We start from the raw sequence: 23,451 nt of genomic DNA on the forward strand, positions 1-23,451 counted from the left end.
TACTCAGGTTAGTAAGTCAAGGTTCCGAAAACAAAAATTACTGACAAAAGAAAGTAATTATTATTAAACCTAAGAGTTCTTATGTATACAAGAAATATTTGAGATTAGGATAAAAGTTAAACCTTCCCATTCTCGTTATCAATGTTCCTAACTGGTCCTGTGAACCATTTCCTTGCATCAAGCAACCACCACAGCATAATCAAACCCAAACCCACACCCAAAGCTACAGGCGCATAGTTGAAATTGTCCCAAGAAATAGGATAAAAAGTGGGCAAAAGAAAGACTGAACAAGTATAGCAAATCCATAAAAAGGCAATCAAGCAAATTGGTCTGCTAGCTTTACCCAGATAAAATGGACCAGCATTGAATTTCTGCTCAGCCATCACCATTCTTGCAAAGATTGGAACTGCATAGCCGCCAACCCAGCCAATTGTACATATGGAAGTTATGGCAGTGAAGACCACATTGACTTTTAAGATTGGAAGACCAAGAATAATACAGATTGCTGCACAGAGCCACACTGCATTTGAAGGAACTTTGTGCTTCGGGTGCAGTTGTCTCCAGATTGATGAAAATGGAATTCCCTTATCTCTTGATAAAGCATAAACCTGAAGCATGACATAATGCGGGATTGATCAGGTAATATGGAAACAAATTAATAAAGAATTGGTGTAAGAACTCGCCATTAGTTTTTTCATGGGATTTATCTGCAGTATGACTTCCGAAATACTGCTAATCAAGGCTATAAGCAAATGGTCATACTAAGATAAGTAGGAAACTTACAACTCTGGCAGCACTTGTAGTGACAGAAAGGCCACCAAAGAAGAATGAACCCCATATGACAAATAGCAAGATGATTGCTCCAGTAGAATTATGATACCTCCCGTGGAATGCATCATACAGTATTTGAGCCGGAACAAATGCACCAGCAGTCTCATTGGATGTATCATAAAGGTAGCTAAAATCCTGAGAGAAGAGTTCCAACCACATATCAGTAGGTACGGTACATAAGAAGTTTCTACGAGAAACATTATATTAGATCACTTCTAGTACCCTATCATTACTTTGAGCTGACTGATGCAAACAGTGATACATTTCAAATTATCATCCTCAATTTTTCCGTCAAAAGAAACAGGAGGTAAATGAGAATAAGCCGTAGTGTCAAACCTGAATGCTGAAAGAAAGAGCCAAGATTAATGCTAGACAGGATAGCAATAGGACCAGCCTTGTCAGCACCTTTTGTTTCTTCAGTTAAATGTGCTGCAGAATCATATCCATATAGTGAATACTGGCTGACTAGAAAAGATAGAATGACTGCATAAGGTTTGCTTGATATTCCAGTTGCTTTAGGCGACATCTCAAAATGTGTGAAAACATATGAAGCAGATTGTGTTGTCAGAGCAACCAGGGGAAGCATTATAATAATGACTAATCCTCCAGCAACCTGCCAATGTAAGATTGTAAATGATATACTGTATCAGTATTATTTGCTCGATATTTCTGTTTACAGAAGCTCAAAGTCAGAAAATATACGAGGATAAGTAATGTGAACTGGGAATCAGCAAAAGTTTTTAGTACAATTTTAGTTTGAGTATTTGTTTTATTTACTTCCAGACGCAAATGGAATAGATTTAGCATCTGAACTTAATCCAATTGGTAATTAGAAATGAATGTTCAAAACTTTATAGAATATCAACATTCTATTTCAATATACTGCTGCTTTACTAACAAAGGATGAGCTTGAAAATTACATGTTAAGGGCTGTTGTGGGTTCTAGAAATTCCGGTGCGACTGCAAAAGCGGTTTAGGCAGAAATTTTTCTAAAATTATGGTTCAAAGTCTAGAAAATATACACTAAAGTTTTAAGCCACCACAAAAATAACCGGCAAAAGATAAACAAAGAAGATAGGGAAATCAAAGCAGAACTGTAATCTTACCTGCCACCACATGGAAATAATGTCAATGAAGGCAATTACTTCTAATGCAAAGGTGTTGAGGACTGCCCATATGATGGTGAGACCAATGTACATACATAGAAATAACCATTTAGGCGCAAAATATCCCCCATCTTTATTTGTGCCGGTGCACAGTAAAATGATACTTTGCAGTGTCTGTGATCCTGCATATGCCTTCAAAACCAAATAAAATATCTGTCAAAATTATAATCCGATTCATGCAACATTCATCATAAAAACTAACCAAATTTTCGCTGTAGATACCTGAGTGCCCATGCCAGCAATGAGCCCTATAGTCTCAAGCCAAGCACAACACCATGATGCAAAGGGACCCCATTTGGGACTAGCCAAATGTGCAGCCCAGAAGTAGAGAGAACCAGTAGTCTGTTCAATTTATAACCAAATGAAGTTTCAGTTCATTTCAGATAAGAGGCAGATGTATAAACGAAGGAGAAATATCTCCAGTGTGCATCCTCCCTAGTTGGATTTTTGCAACGTATATTTCTCAACCAATCATGTCACAGTAAATATGCATGCGGCAAGAATCTTTCATAGGAGGGAATATACACCGAGTGCATCTAAGATTTATATATAAAAAGAGGGAGAAAGGGCAACAAGAACTTCAAGGTTTAGCGAAATAGTCACAAACGTCCCATTGTTTTTAAAAATGGTCACATATACTCCTTTTAGGATAATTACACCCTTTTCTTATAACGAGCCAACTGTATTTTATCTGAATATAATTGTTCGAAAAGAAAGACTATGTGACCATTTCTCAAACCAATGAAAACTCCAGAAACATTTCCCCAAACCACTAGTGTCGTTTTGCTATTCCAAAAAAATAGAAAGTAACATGATAAATGAAAATGGTGGAAAGAGAGAGAGAGAGAGAGAGAGAGAGAGACAAACTGGGAAAGAAGAACAGATCTCAGCCATTGCTAATCCAACAAACCAAGTGAAGAATGAAACAACAACCCATCCCCAGACAAGGCTCGCAGGACCTGCATACAATAGACTTGAGCCATACAGTGGTATTATCCCAGTGAAAAGTGTCATGGTTGAAAATGATATGGCAAAAGTCTTGAACAAAGTCTGCAACAACAAAGTAATTATTTTCAAACACAACCAACTTCAAAACACTCAAAAAAACAGAAAGAAGCAAAAGCATAAGAATGAAAATGAAAATACCATTTCTCTTCTGAGTTCTTGCTTGTAACCAAGCTCATTTAGTCTTTTCTCTCCCGAATCCATCTCTTGGATGATTTGTGTTTTCCCAATGAACACAGGACTTGCTTTCTTATTTGAGCTTAGTTAAGATGAGATTGAATTAGTCATCTGTGGACAGGAATTATAAAAACAGATTCAAGAAAGTATTGGAGAAAGCGAATAAAAAGGTTTGGTTGACTCATTGAAATACTTTTGAGTCTTTTTGTTTTTATTATCTTAAAATTCCACACCTGTCAGTTGCAATCTTTGATTTATCATTATAAGTTCCCTCCAAAAAAAACTAACTATATGGTATAATAATGAATACTTTGAATATTTATTGTTCCTTGTTTTCAGGTTCACACTTGTTTTCATTTTGCTAGGTTGCTTCCAAAATCAATTTTTTATGTTACGTTGTTTAAGTTACTTGCTATTTTTTAATTTTAAAAATTTTTATAAACAAACGGTTCAATTAAATTAATTAATGCAAAGATTGACCGGATTGCATTTATTATTATTACTTTTTAAAACAAATAATAATAATAATAAAAAGATCTTGGTTTAGTTTTTTCTTATTAGAAAATCAGTCAGATACAGCTGAATCCATCAGGTTCAAGGATGGGGCCCATGAAATAAGAAAACAGATCATGTGCAAGTTGACTTTGACTTTGGGCGTCCCCGCAGCTAATTAGTAATCACACATATACAGCCGCCAGCCATGAACCATTTTATTATGGATTACGAGCTAGCTACGTTACAGAAACTGTACGTAACAGAAACTGAAATGACAAACGACTAAATTAGATGCAGCCACGTGTACGGACGCGTGACAAATTGACCAGTAATTATCCGGTTAAAAGAAAACCAACGAACTTCTAATACTTGGGTAAGGGTTAATTTCATATTTACCCTATTATTATTATTAATCATTAGCACACACTAACTTTGATGTAAGCCATCAACCCCACCCCCAAAAACTCAAATTGTTGTCCTACGCGGTTAAGTTCAATTACTGGCCATTTCTAACTAGCACAAAGACATTTTATTATGGATTATTACTATTAAAATTAATAATCTACTCACGTTGCATCACTTGTGTTTGACCAAATGGTGTTTTGTGTTTAAATTCTCCATTACTGAAATTAATATTAATTCTTATATTTTTCATTCTTGTAATGCTTGATAGTTGATCCACACCCCTTAGGAGCACATGTATCGTTAAATTTTAATTATTATTGTTGAATTCTTATCTATCAAATCAATGAACAATAACAGATTATCCATGTGATAATAGTTTCGAATTACTACAAAATAATAATAATAATAATAATAATAATAATAATAATAATTTGCATCCATAGAGGAAGAGAAAGAATGGGCCAATACAATTTTTATAACATCAAGTGGTATCTGTTATTGACAAATTAGTCAATTAATCAAAATTAAACAATATATGTCCGCTACTTCTTCTCCGGCAATTTGCCCATACGACAAAAATTCAACAAGGATGACATTACGTGTAAAGGATTGCTACAGGATATTCTCTGCGATTCAGACTTCATTACTGCTGACTATGAAAATGCTCTTGTAAAGGTTGAAAGCTTGTAATGCTTCTGAAAAATAACAGCTTAAGAAATTTTCAATCCACATAATAACAATCTTGTAAGTTTCTTGATAAGTGCATATTTTTCATATATTTTGCTATTAATGTTTTTCATCTTTTTCTTGTTTGGGTTTTAAATATTATAGTTATTTTAGTTAATTTTTAATTTAGTAAATTATATTTTATTGTGTAAATTTTTATCTTAATTTTTTTTATTTTGTTATTTTAAGTAATATTCTGAGATTAAAGAGGAATTAAATCGGAGCATTTAAGAAAAAATCTGCTTGAAGAAATTAAGAAAGGAAATAACTGAAGATTTTTTGGAAGCCAATTAATTAATTGATGCACATTTGGAAAATTGTTTAATGTGTATGGATTTACTTGACCAATTTAAAAAGATTGCGTGCATTGGATTAAATTATGAAAAGCAAATTGAAAAAAAAAAAAAGGAAATTGTCAAAGTGGGCGGCACGTGCATGGAAAAAGGACGCCAAGCCAATTAACAAGCTAAGTCATCACATGAAAGCAAAATTGGAAAAAAGAGATCGCCATCTTAATCAAGGCTAGCACGTGAGAGGAAAAGAAATAAAGCCTTTTGGCTTTAAGAAATCATGGCCAATCAAAAGAGCTTGTGCATGAGGACGAAAAAAGAAGCAAATATTTTGCATGACAATTTAAATGGCAAGCACGTTATGGCATGGGCGGTTTGGCTTTGGATTTAATTCTTCCCATAAAAGCCACAATTGAAGCATTATATAAGGGTCAAGCGGAAGCAACGCAAGGAGGAAAATCGGCAGCAAGAGAAATTGAACAATTTGCAGCCGCAAAGGAGAAGAAAAAAATCAGCAACCGAAAGGAATTGAAGAAAAAGGCAGCCGTTTGAATTTATCTCCATGATTGGTTTTATCAATTCTCTTATTTCCAATTTTATTATGTTAGGCTAGATTTTCTATTTAGTTGAGGGTGAATTTAAAACCCCAAACATGCCATATGATTAATTTTTAATGCTTAAATCAACCTAATATCTTGCTCTGTTTAATGCTTCTATTATCTTAAATTTAAAGAGCTTGTTTTAAATTATTTAATGATTAGAGATTAAGTGAAGAGCTTGTTTGCCTAACGACACAATAAGAAAAGATTGAGACTAACAGAACTTGCTGTTGTCTACGGTTGATAGTGTCAATATGAATTAATGATAGAATTGATATATTATGTACATGTTTGGTGGTGGCAAATGTTCATTTAACCAAAGTTTTTCTCATTGTTAGTTCTTTATCCTTTAATTAGATTTTATTTCTTGTTAGTAGTTTTAATTTCTTTATTTCTTGTTATTTAGTTAAAAATTCGAAAACCCCCATTTTTTTTAGTTGGCATTTTCTTTAGTTAGATTAATTTATATTATTATTTCTATTATTATTTTATTTGAAGTCCTGCTTTAGAGTTGATTGATAATAAATACAACTAGCATAGTCTCTGTGGAATCGATCCTTACTCGCTCTGTACTAATTATTTATACTAATAGTAAGGTCTTAAATTTGGTGCACCCTAACGACACTACCATTTCTAGAACTCTAATCTATATTCCATTTTGCTAATATTTATAAAACACTGCTATCAGATAGCATTACCTTAGGCTTTGAACTTTGAAGAATCAAACCGAAGCAAACAAAAAGAATCGAACATTTTTCAAAATTGAGCCGTAACATTATGTGGTGGGTGCTGCATCGAAGGAATGAAGAACCTCTTCCAACATCATTCTTGTATGGGTGTCGAGAGGACTCTCGGGCTTGTCTGAATGAGTGATATTAAGAAGGTAAAGCTTCTTAGAGGCGACAAATGCAGCTGAAAAAATTCTCTTTAACCCTCCTCTACTGCTGTCAACTTTGTACTCAAATTCATAAACTTGCAGGCCTCCGTGGCCTGATCTCTCTGATGCTCCAATCAACTCAGCATCTATTGTACTTTCCTTTACAAGAAGAATTCATTTAAGTGCACCCAGGATCCAACCAAAATAAATAAATAAATCAAATGTATAGGGAGAAAATAAAAAATAAAAACAAAGAAAAGAATTAAATGTAAAACAGAAAATCTGATACGGAATTGCATTGCTGCGAGCTTAATCCTGTGTTATATTGCCAAAGACTTCATACTATCAAAGAAAAGTCTAAGCAAGAAACTAAAGGCTCACGAATAAGTATAACTCCACAGTTCCTCAACCCCCAAATGACAAGTTGGAAAATTCTAAGCAGGAAACTAAAGGCGTGCAAGTAAGTAAACTGCACAGTTTCTCAACCCACTAATAACAGGTTGAAAAAATTATTCAGCCACTCTGGAATCGTACGCTAACACCACTTAAAAGCAAGCATAACCGAAACCCTGATTATGCAGCAAGTCCAACTTTGGTAATACTATTAATGCTTTACAATTAGTTTGAAGTATCACACACCATGAAAGCCATGTTGTCTATCCTAGAGATTAATTCCAAGTTTTCAGGTAAGACTTTCCTTATCAAGTCCTTTCTGCCAGTAATTAGGTAAAGTTTTCATAAATTTGGTTGTATAAAAGGCCTCTATCATTTGATGGAAGATTACAATAGTATTTGTTTTCCCTTCAGTGATTGACCTCCTTGATAATCTCTTCCTGTTAAACACTAGTTGCCATCATATTTCCCTATAAAGAAAAAAAGTTCTAGAAGTTTTCATTCATTAAGTTCACGCATTTTCTTTTGGGTTGCAAAGAAGCTCAGCAGAGATTAAGGGGAACTATATTTTTGAAAAAGACTTGTCCTATTTGGATGTCACTTAGTCTCAGTTTCATACAAGTTAATTGCCTTGGATATAGGTGAGAGAAAATAAGTCCAGTCTGAAAACTTTAAGCAAATTACAGGAGAAAAAATGATACCAATTGCATGCAACTGAAAATGTAAAGCTAGCAAATCTCACAAGACATTAAGAGAATGAAACAGAGAATAGGTGCTGCATGGATCATCTTGCTTTCTTTCAGTTCTCAGCGGAGATATGCCTTCATTTATGTTAGCTTTTACACAGCTCAATCTTTCACCACCTCTAATTCTATATATCTCACAGGCCACAGTTGGTTGGATAACTTAATAAGGAAAAGCCTCAAGTAAGATAGAGAGAAAAATGATGGAGAATTGCAACATCAGCATAGCATAATTGGCAGAACAATCCCAACAAACTTGAGCCAGCACAATGAGATTTTCGTTCCAAACCTCTTGAGTATTTTTTCTACATATTCTCTCTATCAATGGATAAAATCTAAGAAATTCTGGGACACTTCTGTCCAATTTTGATTATCCACAGAACCCCACTACTAATTTTCAGTGTACGCTTTTCAACCTCCAACTTTTGATTGTCACAGTCAGACCATCTTGACTTGCTTTCTTTATAAACTCTCCCATCAGGTGGGTCTTACGTCAATTTAAGCACGCATACTCTTCTCTTTAAACACATTTGTCAGCACCATCGTTTCATCCAAATCTATGTCATGGACATTCTTCTTGACAATGTGGACAAAGTATTGTAGGCTCAGATCAAATCCGAAATATCAATTCAAGCATAAAAGAAAGAAACTACAGGCACAACGAGAGCACCACCGCAAACTTTCAAATCTGTCATTATTCAGTGGAAATGCCATGTAATGCCATCTTTATCCTCCTAAAGCATCCAATCATTGCAAAGATCATCCTATGCATCTCTGAATGTGGATCTTGACTTTCATTCATACCCTTACTTTACTGCATTCACAGAACTTTTTCAGTTTTTCTTTTTCATATATATTATTCATGACAAAGTATTCAGTAAATCTTGATTTATACTTTTGATAGGAAACGTATGTGTTGACCAGCTGTTCACAAGGAATGCAAAAACTGAAGGAAGGGGAACTTCAAACCAATCAAAGACCATGACATATAAAGAACACCCACCATTGTACTAAGCTGGACCAAGTTTTACTACCTTACCCAAAATCCCCTCCCAATGAAGACAAACAAAGGAATACAGAAATTTTGGAACTCCCTAAGAGATTGAAGCTGAAAGGGAAGATATGAGACCAAAGCTGAAACCATGACTTGTTTATTAAATGCTACGAGAAAAGATAAGATGCCAATAGGAAAATTACTGATTTATGACAGGTATGATAATGTTATCATTGTTTTCTGCTCTAAGACTTATTTCAAAATTCAATGCAATCTACTGCAATTTTTTGCACCATGTTAATTTATGAGTGTACTATAGAATCTTCATGATCATTACAATTCATGTGAAGTTCGTTTCTCATTGAAAGTTCATATTATCTCCATTGCAGAGTAGTAGAATTACAACTAATTAACCAATACCTCTGTTTAAATAACAGTAGAAATATGTCCAGTAACTTCCAAGACATATGTGACCCATCTGTTAATTAAGATTTTATTCTTAAATGGAAATCAACTTATCAAAAAACAATTAACAATTTTTTTCTTAGTCTTTAGGATCAAATTCAACCGCAGCTCAGGATTAAAATTAGCTTGACATAAACCATCTAGATCTTTAATATAAACTTTCTGCTGCTATAGCTATCAAGGCATAAAACCATCAACAAACCCGAAAGAAATCTTTAACAACACCCATGCATAAAAAAGCAGTTGATAGTTCTTTTATCCTTATCGACTTGAAAAATGTCCTCAAGTATCTTAATACAAGGTTATGAAGGAAAACACTATTATTTATCATAATAGCTCTTTGAAAAGCCAAACCGTGAGTTCTTGCCTGCTTTGCATGCCCAAACAGATGAAAGAGCATGGCAATTCTAAATTCCCATTCATGTTACAAACCAGAGAAGTTGAAGCACAAAAGACATATTCTAAATGCAGGGACTTGTGCGAACCTAAGACAATGATCAAGGAAGTCTTCTAATAATGTATTCTGAATGCAATTCCAACAAACATTTCTTTCTAACAGTTTTATCCAGAATCGTTTAAGTCAACAAATATTTCATTCAAGAATCTGTGAAAAAGATAAATAAATTCAAGGATCACCATCAGCAACAAATATGTATAGAAAATGCCCCCAGAAAGATTAGCGTTTACAGACACAGGGTCATTTAGATATTGAGGAAATCCACTGCCATTGTGATTAAAGAATCATTATCTACCAAGTAAAAGTGGATCAGTGTTAGCTAAATATTTATAATGCTTAGTTTTGATAGGTTACGTAAATTAGCCAAGCAACCAAATTCAACAACCATAACATAAAATGTGATATTTTTAAACACAACCATGTGAGCATTTAGCAGTTACCTTGCGCTTTTCGGCTTGTATAAGCTTGTCAGCTACAAACTGAGGTGTTCCAAATTCTCCAAGGCTCGCGACACGAACTGGGTTTACAACAACTCCAAGGTTATTAGTTCCCTTATTTGCCTCCTCAAAAAGAACTGTTGCCCCTGCTTTATCTACCTATCATCACCAAATCCAAAACCCAATTCATAACAGAAATGGTAAAATAAAATTAAATGTAAACAAAAGCAATAAGCAAAGGCTATGACTAGTCACCTTAATCCAAGAAGAGGGTCTTAGTAAAGTGAAACCCTCATTGGAATCTGTGTATCTTTGGAGCTCCATTTCTTCAGGCAAAGAAGCTTTAGAAAGCTTTGGGTATAACCCATTCAAGATTAATACAAAACTTGATAAACAGAGCTCTCTCTTGCTCAAACGAAGTGATGATAACTCAACAACTGTCTTCTTCTTGGTTTGGACTGAAAAAGAGATGAGGGTTGATGGAGAAGAGGACATTGGACTGTGGTTCAAGGAGTTGTGGCTTGAGATTGAAAGGGCCAAGCATATTTGCAAAGCCATTATACAAACCTCACCTTACCTCACCACCCTCATCACTTGGTTCAAATTTTAGCACTTTTAACCATTTTCCTTTTTATCAAAACGTCTCAAATTTAATACAATATATACAAGTTAAATTTCATTATACTCCCTAATCTTTTGAAATAACAAATTAACCATTCTAGTTTTTAAAATTATACTATTGGATTTACCTTTCAAGGTTACCATTACTAAGCATATTTTAATAAGGAAAATTATCTACCGTCCACCTTTTTTTTTCTCACATTTTAAAAAATATATAATTCTTTATTTTCTTTGCTGCGCTCCACTTGAACTTATATTATTTTACACCTCTCCACCTCTGTTTTCAAATCGTTAAGACTTTACTGACGTCATAAGAATAAAATGATAATTTCACATATGCTTCGAAAACAACGTCGTTTAGAATCTGTAACAAGCAAAAAAAAAAAAAGAAGGCATAGTGGTCCACCAGCCCAGTAAGCAACGAAAACAGCCATAGTTTATTCCCCACCACCATGCATGAAGAAGCAACAAAATCCCACCATTTTTCTTGTAGTTTCCATGCATTTTCATCAATGCACCACACTTAAGTTTCAAATCTTTTGCTAATTCGAAGATTCAGAGGCATTGACGGAAGTGGTTAGTTGTTAAGAAGTCACGACGTTTTGGTTTTTGGGGTGTTTAAAGCTACAATCAAGTAAGTTTCATTTTATTTATTTATTTTCATTTAATTTTTCACATGAAACAATGTTTTTGAAACAATGTATGTTGATTGTTGTTAATCACTGTTACTAGAAACCTAGAATATAGATTAGATCGATTTGTAACAAATTTGTTGGGGGTAATGATAAATTAGGGAGTAATATGTTGTTTTCACCTATTGAGATGCAAATGCATGAAAGATTGTGCTACTATAGTTGAATGCATGTTTATCCCCTGCCTACTCATGTATCTGCCTGTGGTATACATATAAAATTTAGGGCTTTTGAAAATTTTTAATTGTTGAACTATGGGCCGTGGTTTTTTAAATTATTTAACCCCTGGCTATATATGTATCCACATCCTTCAGCCCCTTGGTGAAGATTTGGATGTTGCATGCAAAATTAGAATGTCTGAAAAACTAGCTACAATTATAACCCCTAGCTATATATGCATCCATATCCAGCAGGATGTTTGTTTCCATGCCTTTTCTTTAAGTTTCTTACTTGCAATATTAATAATACATTAAAAAGAATATAGTGTTGCAGGTATCTGTTTGTGTTTTTATAGTTCAGTAACTAACATTGTACTATAAAATATAAGAAGTTTGAATGATCAATACTTGGCTTTGTTTCAAAACTCAAGAATTGCACCAATGCTGAATCTTTTTTTTTTTTGGACATCTAGGATGCGACAAGTAGAGTTAGTGATATCCTTTCAAGGCATTAAGAAGAATTCAAGGTTGCTTCAACCTGCTTGTACCCTTGCAAAGATTAAGAATGTTGTTTTAAACATTTTACGAGTCCATATGGGTTAGATTCTGCTTCAAAAATTATGCTAAACGTTACAAACCCGGAGAATAAGGTTAAGATTGCACTGCACTTCAGATTTTGGGCTAGAGTTTTTGCTTAAAATTCATCAGGCTTTAGATGTCAATGCTCTTACAGTTGAAGTTACACTAGTGTTGTACCCTCAGTTTCAAGATTCTGCCTTACTGCAAGCATTATTCACTAACTTAGGAGTTGTGTTGCCTGATGAATTGATTAATTAGTTGAATGATTCTATTAGGGAAAATGCTTCTGTTGGGAAAAAAGCTGCTAATGGGAGACAATCTTTTGTTAGGGAAGCTGTTGTTGAGGAACAGGCTACTGTTGGGGGCTGATGAATATGACGAAGATGCATTACAATCTGACTGCTTGAATAGAAATGATTGCAACAATGATGATATTAATGCAGAAGTCATGCAAGTTGAAATTGATGGTACTGTTAAAACTACTCTTGTTGATGAGGACAATGAAGGCACTACTGAAACTAAAGTTGATTATGATTCAGATGGTAGTTTATCTTATGATAATAAGGAGGTAAAAGGGATCATTGATTCTTCTAATGATGATATTGAGCTTGAGACTGTCAAATTGACTAATTACATACAACAACATGAGTATAAATTGAGCGCTGATGGGAAAAATAAGCTAAAATTAGGACATATTTTTAGAGATATTGCTCATTTTAGAGAGATATTGCATGAGGTGATGATTAGGAAATAGTTTGCCATTAAAACAGTATATAGTGAGCCAAAAAGATTTGTGGGTACTTGTAAAGAGGTTGGTTGTCCATAGTATGTGGCGGGTGCAAAACTAAATGATGGAACTGGTTTTATATTGCGAAAATACAATAAGAAGCATGAGTGCAGACTTACCAGCAAAACAGTGAAAGTTACTTCTGCTTAGGTAGCTACTAAGATAAAAAGTCAGGTTACTGTTGACCCGAATGTGAAAATTAATCTTTTGAAGAATTTTAAGAAAGAGACGTATAGTTTGAAGATTAAAAATATGACATTGTATCGGGCTACAGCAAATGCACGAATAAAGGTTTTTGGGGATCATTTGAAGGGATATAAAAAATTATTTAAGTATGTTGCAGCCATTCACAAAACTGATCCAGGAACAATATGCAAGGTATTGTGTGATGCTGTTTCTATACTTGATAAGGTATTATTCCAAAGATTTTTTGTTTCGTTTTCGGTACAAAGAAATGCATTTCCTAATAGTTGTAGGCATTTTATTGGAGTAGATGGATGTCACTTGAAAGGTAAATATAGTGGAGTATTGTTAGCCACTGTTGGCATGGATGGTAATAATGGGATTGTCCCATTGGCAATATGTGTTTATAAGATTGAAAATACGGAGACATGGGAATGGTTTATGGAGCACTTACATAGCTATATAGATGATGAAAGGCAGGTGACTTTTGTTAATGATAGACAAAAAAAGCTGATTAATGTAATTTCAAACACATGGTCTATTGCTTATCAAAAAACACATGGCCTACTGCTTATCATAGGGCATGTTCAAGGCATGTTTATACTAATTTTTCTAAGTCATTTGTTGGTGCATAGTTGAAACAATTGTTTCGGAAAGCTACTAAGAGTTGTAACAAGCATGATTTTGATGAGGGAATGGCAGAGATAAAAGCTGTAAAAGAAGCTGTGTTTGAATGGTTGGAAAGATAACTAAATGGTTATAACTGGTTGATGCACATATATGACAGAAATTGCATGGTAGACCGAGTTGAGACAATGCATCAGAGTGCTTCAACAACTGGATATTACCTTACCGAGACAGACCTTACTTGAAAAAATCAGATATAGACTTATGAAACGGTTTACAAAGAGAAGAAATGAGGCAGTCATTTGGAAAGGACAGCTGACACCTAAAGTTTTGAAAGAGTTGGACAAAAAAGAAAGCTTGCACAGAAAATGATTGTACAAGCTTCTGGTGAGCTGAATTTTCAAGTCATGGATGCAGCCTATAATCCACCTAGAAGGTTTGTGGTGAAGTTAGAGACCAGAACATGTGATTAGAGTTATTGGGAAATTGCAAGCCTCATTTCTCCACATGCAATAGCTACCATTGGATATGCAAGACATGCAATTAAAGAGTATGTTCCAACATGGTTTACTAGACAAGCTTACCTCAATACATATTCAGTGATGTTTAGCCCCGTTCGGGATCAGTGTACATGGGAGCGTATAAGAAAACCATTGATTGATCCACCAATTGTGCAGAAAAAGGTTGGAAGGCCTAAAAAAATCCATAAAATGAGTAGAAAATGAGCCTCAAAAAGAGAAAAGAAAATTCTTTATTATTTGCTCGTTCTATGGTGGCTCCAACCATAATGTGAGGTCCTGTCCATTAAGGTCATCTGTTGCAAGGGCAAATAGAGATAAAAACAATAACTCTCAAGTAAAGGCAATATACTACTATTATTTTTTAATAGTTTACTATTATATGTAATTGTTATTATTTATTATATGTATACTGTCATTAAATAATAGATATCATGTTTTGTAGGCATCAACTACTTCAAGTCAGTCATTAAATGCTTTACAACATGCAATAAGGAGAAGAAAACAAGTGTTGACTTGCTTGTATATTTCATTTTTTTATGGCTGTCTAGTTTGTTTTATGCATAATATAAGATTAATTTATATATCAATATGTTTTACAAGCATCAACAACAAAGTCAATTGCTTAAGAAGCTGCTACATCACAGACAGCAAGAAAGGTATTGTTTTTTTGTTTTAGTTCTTTTTTTTTTTTGGTTTAAGCTCTTAAACTAACATAACATATGTTTAGATACCAAGTGGTCTAGGTCAGAGTTCTAATTCTGGAACAAGGAAAAGAAGGGTTCAAAGTGGCTCTAGAGATGCTGGATCAAGAAAAATACAATCAAGTCAGGGATTGTCATAATCCGAAAATCCATCTCAAATTTCAAATGTGACAGGTTCTTTGTAATATTGAATGAGAACAAACTAAAAATGTTTGAACTTGCTATTTTGATTGTTATTTTGAAATATTGCTATTTGTTTTGAAATATTGCTGGTTATATGAAAGTTAATTATTACTTGGGCTGTATTTTGATGACATTATTAATGGTTATTTTGGTTGTTTTTTGGATAATTAGATATGTTATTTTTTATTTATTATGGTTGAAGTTATATTATTTATGATGTATTTAAGCACAATCAAGTCTAGGACAATTAGGACATAATTAAGCTCATTTCATTCATGCATATTTTGTAGGATATATTACATTTTAGTAAACACAATTGCACACACACATACTAGCATAATTATTATACATTTAAGCCTTCCTTCAATGACCCTTAGCCTTTTCTTTATCTTCCCCGCATCATCAACTCGAAAGTTAACTGCATTCCGCTCTAAATTTTGATTATCTGCCATCTGGGTTGCCATTGCCAGATGGCAATGGCAAACCATTGCCATCTGACATTTATTGAACCATTGCCAAAACTTCATGACCATTGCCATCTGGCATTTATTAAACCATTGCCAAAACTTGCATTTATTGAACCTGCATGACCAAAACATTACATTACGATTCTATGGTGTAGTGGAAACCATAGCACATGCTTACACACCACACCAGTAGTGAATTAGAGTGCATTTAACTTTTCTATGTGGCTGTCCACTGGCGGTAGAACTTGAATTATAACTTGATGCCATTTTTGAATTGAATGTGTGGATGATGTGTTTGAAAGAATTGTTGAGCAGGTGATATTTGGGTGATAGTTGAGCAGTTGTTGTCTTTGAATGAATAAATGTTTGAGTGGTTGTGATGTTTAAATGTGTAGATAATGAGTTTCAATAAATGAGACAATTGTTGGCTTGAATGTGTAGATCATGGGTTATGTATTGTATGAACATATTTTAGATTGTATGAGCAAGTTTATATGAACGAATGATTGTGAGTTGTGGCTGGTTTGTGAGCAGCTTGTATAATTGCTTGAATGGCACAAGTTTTATGCATCTTTGTTACTGGGTTCATGGGATTATATACCCAAAATTGTAGCCGTTGGGAGGTAATGGCTACAATGTTCAATGTAATTTCTTTTTACATTTATTTTGGGCAAATATGTAATTTTTCATTTGGGGGTAAAAAGGTAATTTGGATAATATATTCAATTAGTTTTCTTAACGGATTGAAGACAGAGGTGGAAATGTGCAAAATAATATAAGTTCAAGTGGAGCGTAGTAAAAAAAAAATAAAGAATTGTGTATTTTTGAAAAAGTGAGAAAAATCAGATAGACGGTGAATAATTTCATTTTTAACAATGTTAACATACAATTGAGACATTTTGGATAATTGTTTAAAATATATGGGTTAATTAAGTAATTGACTTGAATTATATAGATTAAGGATATGTACGGATGTATCGATTTATTCTTAAAAAATAGCTTAATTACCTTTATTTATTTATTTATTTTGTAGAAGCCTGAGGTTATGAGTTCAAGTTAAAAGACCATAATTAATGAGGATTAGGAAAAAAAATGGGTGCAATATAATTGAAAAAACGAGCATGTACCCATTTATATAGTTAAAAGATATTAAGAATATCCTCAAGAAACTATTTGGTAATTTTAAACATTTGAAAAAATAATGCTTCCATTCCAATCATAGGAGATAAAAATGAATTTAACAAATAAGCAAAAATATATGAAAAAAATTTAAAAAGAATTATTTATCTGAAAATGAAATATTCTTAAGGTTGAGGGTTGGAAAACAATGATGTAATTAAAAAATAAAAAAATGCAAACCTAATGGAGTTTTGTGTGACTTTCTCATAACTGATCAATGAATAAAATCAGCCACTACTTTTGTAAATCGAATAAGTTCACATTATTTTTAATATAAATAAATCAACAAAATGTTTTTATAATTAAACAATTAATTAATTAAGACCTTCTCAAATTACTACTACTACTACTATTATTATTATTTTTTTTCTATTTAAGTGTTTTTCACCATTAAGATTGTTTTAAGATAAATTTTATTTGATTATTTTACTGTGATGATATAAAACATGACCGAATTGTCCTAAGAAACATATGCTTTTGTATCTAATAGTTTAGCTATTTAATTTTATTTGATTGAATATCCAAAATCCTGCTTTATTTGCATTTTTTTAAAAGCAGCGTGAACTTTTTGTAATTACTTATTGAGAGTGGAGTGCTTTTACAAAAATTGTGGGGTGAAAATATTACCATACTTTGTAAATGGAAGATAACATTTGTTAGCCTATATGTTTATAAATATTGATTTTGATGATAACAAACCACATGTATTTATTGAGTCAAGATTTATGAATTGTGCTTTTATAATAAGAAAATGATGTTATGGGATTAAAGCATTTTGGACTAAAATGAAAGTAATTTTAAAATCTTTGATAGTATTTTAAATTTCGGATTTGGACCTATTTGAAACTATTTAAATGTTTTTGGACCATTCTATAATTTCACATAGTTTGGGCAAAGTCATAATTTCATAAAGTTGTGGGATTGACAAAGCATTATTCTAAAGTTCTGAAATTGGATCTTTTTGCAAACTTTCATAACGTTTTGGGCCACACTACAGTTTTATAAAGTTTTGGGGTCAAACTATAAATTTGGAAAACTATTCACTGTAGCAGTTACTGTAGCAAGCGGAAATCCGGATTATGACAAACGGAAGTCCGGATTTTAGGCAGAATCTATCCGAATTAAAAGCGGAATTCCGGATCCTGACAAACGGAAATCCGGTTGTTGGGCAGTAAGCTACTGAGCGTAAGCGGAAATCCGGATGTGACAAAGCGGAAATCCGGATGTTCAGAAATTCAAATTTGTGGCTGTAACGGTAACATTAAGCGGAATTCCGGTTGTCCATAACCGGTAATCCGGTTACGACCAAAATGTGCATAACGGCTAGTTTTCGAGCTCAAACTATAAAAACTCAAATCCAACTCATTTTCAATCTCTCCAACAAGCAAAAACAAAAAGCACACGTGATATCTTGAGCTTACAACTTGCAAAACACAAATCATTGAATCATTCATTGTTCTTCATCTTTGAATATCTACTTATTGAGTGAGTTTCATTGTATCTTTCATTTCTTCAATTTATTTGTAAGAGTTTGAGTGTGTGAGACACTTGAGTGAAGAGATTGGGAGATAATCTCTTTGTTGTAAAGGTTTATTGACACCTCAAAGTCAATTGTAATTGTTGAAGCCTTGGAAAGGCTTGGATAGTGAAATCCTCGAGCTTGGATCGCTTGGAGGCGTGGACGTAGGCGGAGATTGCCGAACCACGTAAAAATTCGTGTGTTTGTTTCTCTTCTCCCTTACTCTTTAATTATCGTGCTATTATTGAACTTATTGTTTTCTATTATTGTTAAGACATTAGATTGCTTGTTGTGTGGATTTGTTAGGATAATTTTTAAAATTCCAATTCACCCCCCCTCTTGGGTTGCACACTTGTATTTCAACATTTTCTCCTCCAATTGTGTAAATTCACATATTTCAAAAAAATAATTATAATTCACTTTTCTAAAAAAATCAAATAAAGGAGAAATTTCAAAAATTAATTAGTTACATTATTCTCAATTAATCTATTTATTTTAGTTTAAGTCTCTTTATCATGTTTAACGTTAAGATTGCATGAATTTAGGGTTGACAAAAACGTCTGGGTTGGTTTAGGCCTGCCTGAAGTTCGACCCTCATGAGTTGAGCCTGAATATGGGCCGAAGAATTGTATTGAGCCTAGATAAGAGTTAGGAAAAAAAAGCTTGGACTTTTTAATTTATAAATAAAAATATTAAATTAATATGATTTTTTATATTAGTATTTGTGATTTATTATGTTGTATTACTAATATTTTGTATATTCGATTATTATTCTTTATGTATTGGATAATTATCTTTAATTTAATAATTTTTTTTATTTTATCAAAAAAAATATTTGATAATTAATGAAAAAACCCAGGTCAGGCTTGCCTGTCCAAGCCCTGCTCAAGCCCAATTTGGATAGGATTTGAAGGGTCTAGACTTGTTTTCAATAATGTGGGCTTGGGCATGGGTTTGGAAAAACCCGATCCAAGCCTAGACCCAGGCCCACAATTTGCCAACCCTACTTGAACTTAAAATCAATATAATATTTTTAGTCTATTAAAGTACAAAATATCCACAAAATTATTTTAACTTTGATAATTTTTTTAACTTTATGCAGCATTCAATGTTGCTATATTGGTACTACTTCTTAGCATGATTAATTTCCAATTAAATTAAAAAATATACTTTTGCATGATAGCTCATGAAATTAAATAGGAAGCCAAATTTCTATCATTCACACATTGGGCATAAAAAATCATTACGTTTTTTTAAAACATTCCATTATATAGGTTACAAACTAAATATCTAAATTATATTATGCAGATTATCACTTGTATAATAATCATGAGCCTAACTCATACTCAAAAGTTAGCCTAAGAGTTGAGGGTTACCTATATTCTTGACCCAAAATTCATCCTTAACAGATGTGGAATATTGTCCCTAACATCCCTTGTCACATGCAAGCCGATCTTTTTGCCTAATCCTTATCACATGGTAAGAAAGTGCAGGTCCACTCATAGTTGAGTTTGGTTCCGATACTATATAGAAGCACATATGTTTAACTCCTCCTTAAAGGCTAACTCAAAGTTGAGAGTTTCTGAAGTCTTATACTTAACCCAATATTTATCCTTAACCGATATGGGATATTATCTATAACAACTATCGTGAGATAATTTGGTCAGTTTATGTTACAATTAAAATAGTTAGATTAAATATACGTTAAAGTAATTGTAGTGGTAAACAATGGTAAAAAAAACTTAAGTAATAAAAAATAATTATAAGGATTTTTTTTGTTAATTGTCCAAAAGTAATGTATATCTTTCGAAATTATTTTTATAAAGTACAATGTTTTTACAAATTTTTTTTTTGCCGCGGGGGGCGGGGGGGGGGGGGGGGGTGGGGAAGTGAAGGGAGAAGAGAAGGGTGTATAACTACCAAATTAGGGTCATTTCCTGATTTTAGCTCACCAGAGTTTTTGAAGATCCTGCATTATGTGTCTTAAAATGATAATGTATGGGACATAATTTAAGTGTCTTTAAGTAATAATGTATGGGGTATAATTTAAGTTCTTTTTTTTTTTTTTATGAACCACTAATCATCACTTAATTTTTTTGCTCAGGAGAAGTTTAGATAATAAGATAATCATGATCCAACTTTTCCCCCCCTCAAAATACTAATATATTTCAATTAGAAGTCAATTGATATTCACAAAATCTACTCGAACTAACCTAGATCAATTCTATTATCTATTTATCATATTGAGGTACACCTAACCTCTAGTATTGGAGGGATATATCAACTCCACATACATTTGTGAGAAAGATGCCTAATATTGAAGGGTTATATATAATTTACCCATATTTATGGGAAAACAAAATGTCTACCCGTACCCATGCATGTTGCTTGCAATTGTGCTACGAGCCCAGTAGCTTTGCAAATAATTATTTTTTCTTAAAATGTCGAGGTTGGGTAAAGCCAAATCAATTTTTAATACAATTTGGGTACTTATATTTTAAAAATTTTATTTTTCTAATCCGCAAATAATATATAGGTATGCATATTTGCACAATAAATAAATAAATAAATAAAGAAAATGTGACATAATTTGATAATTTGTAAACTCAAGGTGGTATCGCAAATAAGTATAGCAGTAGTTGTTTATTACTTTTATTTCCTCATTAGGATCATCATCAAGAAAAGAGTAAAGCTCTTCTGTCGATTGACAAAACTAATTGGAACCCTTTTGATATATTAAAACACATGTAAACATTCACAAGTGACAATTTTTTGCTAATCCTACAATTTTACCCTTGATAGTAGTTTGATAATGGGGATGTGAATACCTTTAATTTTTTTAATCATAATTAATTGAAAAAGTAAATGAAAAATTATGGGAAAAAGTAATACACACACTCACACACACTCAAGTTATTGTTTCAAATACCCTTAACTAATATCCTCCCAAAAAATAGATCATATATATAATTAAAAAATTATTATAATTCCCTAAATATTTTTCTTAATTTTTTAATTACTTATTATTAAAAATTATTCAATTAATTAAATAATTAAAGGTATTCAAATTCCAACATCAAACAATCACCAAAAGTTGTATAAAAAACAAATCACCAAAAGTAAAATGATAAGATTAGAAAAAAAAAAATTGACACTCAATGGGTTTAGATGTATTTTAAAACATCAAGAAGGTTTCAATTAATTTTGTCAAACAATAGGTGGTTTCCCTCTTTTTCCTGATCATCATCCCTTCAAAAGAAGGTCAACCCCTATCAGTCAATTAATTAATTAGATCACGTTTGGTACTTTTTTTAAATGATATTTAGTATTTGTTTTATAATATTCAAATAATTAATCTTTGATGAATTCGAAAATATGTTTGGTAGCTTGGTAGCTTGTCTTTAAAATAGTAAATGAAAAATAAAAATTTGAAAATGCGTAATTGTTTGTCTAGAAATTTGGAGGCAATAAAAGAGAGTGAGAAAAAATTATATTATAATGAATAAGTTTTAGTGAATCCCAACAAAATAAAATTATATAGTTATTTTTAATTAAAATGTATATATTCATTGAAAATAACTTAAATTAGATCATCAATCATTATATTTTATTTATATTAGTTATGATGAATTGAATTCCTTTTTTTGATAATCTTATTTTCTATCAATTTTATTTAAACAAGGATCAAAGTGACATTTTATGAAAGTGGCGTTTAAATTAGAAAGATATAAATGATGGAAAAAAATACTCATTTTAAAAAATGCCGTTATATATATGCAAAAACAATATAATTAAATTAACTAGGGCGATATATTGGTGCTGAGCCCAAAAACACAAGGCAGCTGCCCAAAAAAGACAAGTAGCACTCTCAAACACTTTATGCGCATGGGACTCATTTGATTGGGCTGGGCTGGACAATTCTCCGCCAAAACCGAACCAAACCGAAAGCAGTTGGTTCATGATTTTGTGAACCAAATATAAACCAAATGCTAGAGCCCAACCAAATTATTTCGGTTTAGTTACGTTTTATTCTATAGTTTGTTTGATTTGGTTTGTTTTTGTGTTATTTTGTTCAGGTAATTTACCATATATATTCAATAAAAATAATAATATAATAGTAATATATTATTACTACAACAATTTTGAGTTCATCAATCAATAAATAATAAATAACATAATAAATTCGACGTCAGACAAAAAAAAATCACACATAAAAGAAACTTTAAAGTTCCATTACCAATTTTCTCTCGTCATTTATCACTTCTTGATTCTTCATCATATCTTCTAACAATGATCGAACTCTACACCAAGTTATCAACACACATCCACATTTATAATACCTATATTATCTCTTAAAGTGAGCTATGTAATATCAATTAAATAAATTAAAGTAAAGTGTATACTATCACATTAATGAGCATTTATATTAACTAAGATAAAATCTATTTTTAATTTTTAATTTTCTCTCGAAACCGTTTGGTTTTTCGATTTGTTTTGACTTTAAATCAAACCAAATAAAAACCAATTGGTTCATAGATTTATAAACCATTTTGGAATTTTTATTGCCCAAACTGGGCTACTAAAATACAATTCGATCCAGTTTGATTCATCCTCTACATTTGAGAAATAAAATGTGAAATGAACTTTTTTTTTGTTTTCAACTTTTATGAAAGAGGGAGAAAAAAAGTGAATGATTTGTTCTTAAAAAACTACAAATACTGTTGGAAAACTATAACAAGCGGCCCCAAACTCTGGAGAGAATTTGAGGTGGTCCTTAGATACAACTCAAAAATAAACTTACATATCTCTCTACAATGAATAAAAATTCAATCTTCAAACATAATCTTTTAATAGTAGAAGAATTAAAATTTGCCAAACCATTTACCATTTTCGATTCAAGTCTCTCTCCTTACTCATCATAAATCAATCTTTGTCTCTAAAAATCACAATAAACTATAATGACAATAAGTATAGAACTTAGTAAAAAAACCAATTTTTCATATATCAAATACATACATATTTATAGAATACAAATGCATGATAAGCCATGGTCATTTGAGAACATTGTAAACAAGTTCATCAAAATCTCATTTGTCACTTTCAAACTTCACTTTTCCTTTCAAATCACTTATCAAGCTACTTTCATTCAATTATGTATTATAGGACTCTCATTT

At 32.3% G+C, this 23,451-nt stretch overlaps 1 protein-coding gene and 1 pseudogene across 1 annotated transcript; both read right to left on the reverse strand.

The window, feature by feature from the left end:
- Positions 1–37: 37 nt before the first annotated feature.
- On the reverse strand, positions 38–3,350 carry LOC18042580 (annotated as a pseudogene).
- Positions 3,351–6,288: 2,938 nt separating this feature from the next.
- Positions 6,289–10,672, reverse strand: LOC18042579 (psbP domain-containing protein 2, chloroplastic). The gene is made up of 3 exons (XM_006432044.2): positions 10,316–10,672; positions 10,064–10,219; positions 6,289–6,730 (listed from the first exon to the last, which is right to left on the reverse strand). Exons 1-3 carry the CDS (start codon positions 10,616–10,618, stop codon positions 6,470–6,472), a joined length of 720 nt encoding a protein of 239 aa, XP_006432107.1. The 5' UTR covers positions 10,619–10,672; the 3' UTR covers positions 6,289–6,469.
- Between the last annotated feature and the right edge of the window lie 12,779 nt (positions 10,673–23,451).

The sequence above is a fragment of the Citrus clementina genome, unplaced genomic scaffold (genome assembly GCF_000493195.1).
Source record: "Citrus clementina cultivar Clemenules unplaced genomic scaffold, Citrus_clementina_v1.0 scaffold_5, whole genome shotgun sequence".
In the NCBI taxonomy this organism is placed as follows: domain Eukaryota; kingdom Viridiplantae; phylum Streptophyta; class Magnoliopsida; order Sapindales; family Rutaceae; genus Citrus; species Citrus x clementina.